A 7194-nucleotide genomic window follows, 5' to 3' on the forward strand; every position below is an offset into this window, starting at 1 on the left:
ATTTATTTTTGTAATTGTCATTCTTGTCAATTTCTTTTTTAATTAACTTATAATTTATTTATGAATGAAGAATCTAAATAAAAATTTGTCTAAAATCAAAGGACCATAAAATAAAATTATCCATAACGTCTCTTTTTGTTATAGCTACATGTCCCATTGTCTCGTTTGTATTTCCTTGAAATGAAATAAAATACTATTAACATGGATTTTATGAAAATAACATAAACATAAGAGGGCTTTAATGAAAAGTAAAAACTATTTATTTATTTACTTTGACTTCCTTATTATCCTCATATCTGGCTTTATTCCCAAGTTTTATCTCTTACCTGCAAGTGGGTGTGTTCGTGTAACAAGAAGTGACCAATGAGAATAATGACAAAATCAAAGATGAAATCGGCGATCATTTAGCAATTGCTTCATTATAAGGTATTGACTCAAGGTCTCGCTAGTTTCTCTACCTAATACCGCTATTTCTCAGTCTTCTTTGCTGCGTTTTTTTAGCAGCATAAGGTCCTTTTGGTTTTGTTTTGCTCCTATTTCAATGAAGAACTGCTTCAAGGACAAGGGGTAAAACGTGTAATTTGGGACCGACTGAAAGGCAAAACTCGGTCAGGAGGTTTTGAAATGAGGACCGAGTCATCAACTATTTTTGGACCGAGTCCTTTCTTTTGACCGAGTCCGACAATGAACATGCAAAATCAAACACATCAACTTCTAATTGAGGACCGAATCCCTCCTTCTGACTCAATTAGCATCAATATCAAACAACCCCTTACTATAATAATTGATCTAACAAGAATGGTTAACTAGTTTATATACTAATCTATATATATATATATATATATATATATATATATATATATATATATATATATATATATATATATATATATATATATATATATATATATATATATATATATATATGTGTGTGTGTGTGTGTGTGTGTGCGCGCGCGCTTGCTTGCTCGCGTACACATGTCTGTGACAGTGTTGAAGAAATCAATCATAGTTGTTGATTATTTTTTGACGGTCTTGAACCAATAAGGATTATTGATTGGCTACAAGCTTAATTGATTTGGTCAATATCGATCAAAGTTGGTCGTTGACAACCCTTGTCGGCATCGGCGACCATAATAAAAAAAAAATCAAAATTTCAAATATTAAACAAAATTTTATACATTATACCAAAATTTTGAAATTTCAAATACTTATTTTCATAAGATATATTAATTTTTTTATTAAGTTTATAAATAATTTATGGTTCTCGACTAATCCCCGCCTAGTCGGATTAATCCAATAACCTCAGTCAGCCGTCAAGTTACCACCAAGTATCTTATACAACCTCTCTTTCTATCACACACACACACACACACACACACACACTCTCTCTCTCTCTCTCTCTATATATATATATATATATATATATATATATATATATATATATATATATATATATAACTCTCTCATAAGTTGCTCCATTAAGACCATTGGAGCATCGTAGGTCATCAGATCAGGTTTCCGTAACCTGATCGACTAGACCACCACTGAAACGAACGAACCACTGCTGGAATGTTGTCTCTTTACTCTCGATAGATTTGTTTGCACCTCTTTGGTTCGCCTCCACCCGTTCACTTGTCGGAAACCACCAACCTCTGCCTATCTATTTCCTAAACGACCTTCCTCCTCCTATCCTCTTCCTGAACTGCCTCTCTCTACTAAATATAAATTGAAAAGTTATTGGATCTAAGGATATCGTTCAAAACGTCACCAGATCTGAAGAAAAGGTAACCAACATTGTCACTCTGAACCATCATATCTGAAACAAAAAGTCACAAAGTTTGATTTCTTTTCCTGGTTTGTTTGATTAAATTCTTCTAAACGATTTCCTCTCCTAATTTGTTCGAATATATGCTTCATATTTGTTATACATCTTTGTATTATTGGTTGCACTCCATCTATTTGATGGAATGCATGTAAAGGTTTTACCTATTGTGTTTTAGGGTTTCGAGCGAAGAACATAATAACAATGTTTAATCATATGTGATTAAATACATATAATCATATGTGATTAAAGACACGAGACCAACTATCAAATCGAAAACGCAAAAATGAATTTCTCCACATAAATCATATACACTTAAATACATATTGTCACATGTGTTGTTGGTTGCACTCCATCTATTTGATTAAATCTCTTTAAAAGTTTTACCTATTGTTTAGGGTTTTTAGGTGAAGAACATGATAATAGGGCTTAATCACATCCGATTAAATACATATTATCACGTGTGATTAAATACATGAGACCGATTGTTGAATCAAAAATGGGAAAATGAGTCCCGTCCATATAAATAATATGTGATTAAAATACATATAATCATATGTGATTAAATACATGACAACACATATTAAATCAAGAATGACGAAACGAATCTTGTCCATTTAATTATATGCGATTAAATACATATAATCAAATACGATAAAATACACGAGAAAAACTATTGAATCGAGAATATGAAAATGAATATTGTCCGTATAAATCACACATTATTATATTCATATAATCACATGTGATTAAATACATAAGAAAAAAATATTGAATAGAGAACGTGGAAACGAATATTGTCCATATAAATCATATCTGATTAGATACATATATCTGATTAGTGGTTCATATATTAGAAGTTACTATCCATTTCTGAGGGGTTTCCTAGAAATTATGTAAAATAGTTTTCCCCAGAAATTCCTATGCACTTCATAGGGATTCCTAGAAAATTCAAAAAATTAACATTTCCTCGGAAATCCCTTGGAAGTTCCTATGTGTTTCCTCAGACATAGACATACACATCTAACACGTTGAGTCATGTTGATGCAAAGCATTTGGACAATGGTTATATTAGTAGTAATAGCAATGTTAGTTTTTTTATCTAATGGTTGATATTGCGGTGGTATATCGATGTGTTAGTGGACCGGGGGGGGGGGGGGGATAGCACAATACCATAATGACCCGTTCCTTGATGGTGATGAACATGACTCTATTGTCAGTGATTCGCCTCCTCTCCTCGGTCATAGGCCATTTATAACAACAAATGGGACAAAGTTTGTCTTTTTAACATTTACATTGATCTTGTTTATTCATGTTATAGTTATACTTATTTGGTTATTTCAATATTGTAGGTTTGGAAAAGGTGAAATCCATCGTCGGATCAACAAATCGTCTGTAAGGTATTTAGGCATATTGGCAACTCGATGAGTTATGAAGAACATCGAATCAACTTGGTAATTAAGATACTCTTATTTATAAATTTTAGTAAGTGCCTTTACTTTTACACAAATTACAAAAGTTATACTTTGTACTTTATGTAGGAAAAGAAATTGAGGTGTCCACGCAACATATTTGCAACTATTTTGTGATACCCACCTTACTAAGGAGGACAAGAAAAAGTTTTGGGATGGAGAGTACGATAACATTCAAGATTTGAACTTTTGTACATCTAAAGCGAAAGAAGCATTAGTAAGATATCTTTATCATTTTTAGATAATCGTCTCTTAAGTTTTAATATTTCAATCTTGTTATTTTGATAAATTGTAGGTCGCATATGAAAGAGGCATGATTGAAAGGTATCGGGAGGATATGACTCAGCATCTGGGGGATGATGCTAATGTGTGAATGCGTGTACAAGAAGGAAGAGGCCTGGTTAGTCGTATATATGGGATATGCAATTCTGATCTTGATTTCCTTGTTATAGGGCATTCATCATCATAGTAGGGAGCTTCACTTCATGTGGTGACTACGAGTGGTTGTAAGAACGAGTACGTTATGATAAATAATAAATAAAGTATGTTGCTATTATGGATTAAAAAAAGTATGTTTTTTATGATAGATATAACAAATTAAATATGTTGTTATAGTGAACTAAGAACATTCTCTATATTGAATATAAAGTAAAATAAAATTTGTTTTTGTTTTGGTGAAGAACTATTGGGTTCTTGGACTTATTTGACCTTGAGATGTGTGACCATTTTGCCACTGGTTGTTACTTTGGATTCCTATTACTGATTGGATTTTGGCTGTTGTTGCTTGTGTTGCCTATTTGATGATGGTTCTGTAGTTGATATATGTTTTTTAGTTTTTGTCATTTTGTTGCTATTGTTGAATGGTGTTGTTCATTTTTTGTCATAGCTTACTTATAGTGTTAGCTTTGATGGTTTTTGGGGGATTGTTTTTGTTGCTCATGCCTTGCTTGTTGCATATGGACGAGTCTAAGTTTTGTTTGCTTAGCTTCTTGGTTTTTTCTGTGTTTAGTTTTGTTTGCACTCTTTTGTTTTTTTTCTAGCTTCTCGCTAGCATTTATTTTAATGTTAGTTGATATCGTTCAAAAAACTAAAATTATGTATGTTTGTTTTACCATTTCTTTTGGTCTGGGAGTTGGAAGAAAGGCAAACCCAAATGTAAACCCAAGTTGAGCAATTGCAAACCCAAGCCGAACAACATACACAAATGGAAGCGCAAATGGTTGAAATCATGAGACAAGTCCGTAATAACAATCTACATAATGGTAGTTACTTATTGTTGAAAACTCTTGTATGTTTCTTAGATATTTTAAATTATATTTATGATTTTAGACATTTTTTTTAAACTTGTTTGTTAATGAATACATTTGAAATTTATTTTCGTCTTTCTTAAATGTATCTGGTTTTTTGTATTTATATTTTTTTGCATTTTGGATAGAAAATTTTTAGGTTTCTGTGTGTTTTTCGGGGTTTTTTTTACTGGTGCACATTTTCTCAAAAATCCCAAGGAAAACAATGGGAAAATTTGTCACAAATATGTGAGAAAGGCATCATAAAAATTGTATCATAGAGATTTCTTCGGAAATTCTTAGGAAAACATTCCTTCTTAAATGCTTAGGAAATAAATTTCCTCGAAAATCCCTAAGAACTTGCTTCCTTCGGAAATGTCTCCCAATTTTTCCCAAAAGAGGCTTTGAAGGAAAGTCCTTGATATTTCCTACAAAGATATTTTCTCGGAAATGTTACGGAAAAATTCCCCTGAAAACATTTCCTACGATGGTTTTTCCAAAGAACTAAATTTCCTTATAAATGCCTAGGAAACATCTATTTCCAAGGAATTTTTTGTGGAAATTTTCGTAGGAATAGTAGTGTATTTAAGGTTGTTATTCTAACATGATTAACATAAATTAAGGTTGTTGTCCTAAATTGGGGTTTGCAAAAGGATTTTTTTAAGAAAGATTTTAACTTACATGTAGTTCCAATGCTTTCTCAAGTTTCTGTATCACTAAATTCATTGAGGGTCGTCCTTTCCGGTCATTATGCAAGCATCGATATGCAATATCCGTAAATTCTTTCACTGATTCCGAGTCCATGGAATCAAGATCCATAATCACATTTAATTTTCCTTCTTCGTAACAACGTAGGGCTAGTGGGACTAGATGCCGTTGTTCGCCAATTACGTCCATGAAGCACATCCTACCACATAACACTTCAAATAATACGACGCCAAACGAATAAACATCTGACTCTTTTGTTAATATCCCTGTATTAATGTATGTTGGATCGCAGTAACCATGAGTGCCACCACCATTTGTAATTAGGTAAGTCTCATTCTCATTCGCACGACCTATTTTCGAAAGCCCAAGATCACCAATCATAGCTTTCCAGTTCTTATCTAAAAGAATGTTTGCACTCTTTATATCCCTATGGATAACTCTATGATTTGCTCCTACATGGTTATGAAGATAATCCAAACCACGTGCTGCATCAATGCATATATTGATCCGTTGCGTCCATGTGAGTGGACATGTGGTATTAGACTTATTTAGGTACCTATCCAAGCTTCCATGCTCAGCGTACTCATAAACAAGGATTTTTTCATTTCCTTCCTCGCAGTAACCAAGAAGTGAAACAAGGTTCGGATGTTTATAACGAGAGAGTAAGTTAATCTCTGTTAAGAACTCTTTAAGCCCTTGACCAGAAAGGTTGATAAATGGTAGTCGCTTTACAGCAACAGGGGTAAGATTACCGGAAAGTGAGAGTTTTCCTGTATAAACAGGGCCATATCCTCCTCGTCCGATAATGGTTGTGAAGTTTTTGGTGGCTACTACAATATCTTGAAAGGGTATTCTAAGGTGATCTAACTCTTTAAAGAAAGACATTATATTTGTGTAGGGAAGAGGGAAAAGATGAAAGCAAATGATGCTGAGAAAGGATGAAGTAGGAACGTTGATCTTTAGAAGGGGATGGATACGAACGTAAACAAAGATGAGACCAGGCTAGCTGATATTTAAAAAAGAAAGGCCGGCCAATTGTTCATGATTATTATTTGTTTTACACTGTTGTTATAAAACAAATTATGATAAAGTGATAATAACGCCTTTTAGACGAATAACTATTTTTAGTGTGGATATATTTTTGGGGAGACAGTATCTCTAGTTATGTTAAAAACAATTATGATAATAATGCATTTTCAATCCTAAGATGGTTTGCGTTTAAAAAAACCAAAAATAGTTTCCACGCTTCGACTTTTGACTTAGTTTTGGTTTGCAAATAAAAATATGTGACTGAATGCCCACGCTTTGTTTATATATCATAAATCAGTTAACGTAAATATGCCGACTTGCCGGCTTGTTTTAATTACAATTAAATGGCATTATCATAATTGAATACCAATATACAATTCAATGAATAAGATTATAGATTGGCAAAAGTAACATAAGACCCAGTAAGGACTTGCCGGCCTGATTGTTAAATTAGAATTGAATTGCATATCATAATTGAATACCAATAAAAGTGTTTACCACTTCTTTCAGTTTATTCTTAAGGGAAGAGTAAAAAGTAAAAACCATCCATATAAATTTAGAAGTGATATTATCGAGTTAAGGCATCTTCATTGAGAATAAAGCATTCCCCCTAGGGTTTTATTTTAAAGATGGTAAGGCACTACTACTTAAACTATTTATGATAATTCAACTTACACAATATATATATATATATATATATATATATATATATATATATATATATATATATATATATATATATATATATATATATATATATATATATATATATATATATATATATATATATAGGGTTAGATTATTTTGTTTTCACTATCTATTGTATGCATGTATAATTGATTCTGGATCAATCATTTTGGTTATTTTAAGAAAGT

The 7194-nt window shown here is 32.1% G+C and overlaps 1 protein-coding gene across 1 annotated transcript; it reads right to left on the reverse strand.

The window, feature by feature from the left end:
* Positions 1 to 5254: 5254 nt before the first annotated feature.
* On the reverse strand, positions 5255 to 6175 carry LOC128132847 (putative receptor-like protein kinase At5g39000). The gene has a single exon (XM_052769835.1). It carries the CDS (start codon positions 6173 to 6175, stop codon positions 5255 to 5257), a length of 921 nt encoding a protein of 306 aa, XP_052625795.1.
* Between the last annotated feature and the right edge of the window lie 1019 nt (positions 6176 to 7194).

Source organism: Lactuca sativa, chromosome 3 (assembly GCF_002870075.4).
Source record: "Lactuca sativa cultivar Salinas chromosome 3, Lsat_Salinas_v11, whole genome shotgun sequence".
Taxonomy (NCBI): domain Eukaryota; kingdom Viridiplantae; phylum Streptophyta; class Magnoliopsida; order Asterales; family Asteraceae; genus Lactuca; species Lactuca sativa.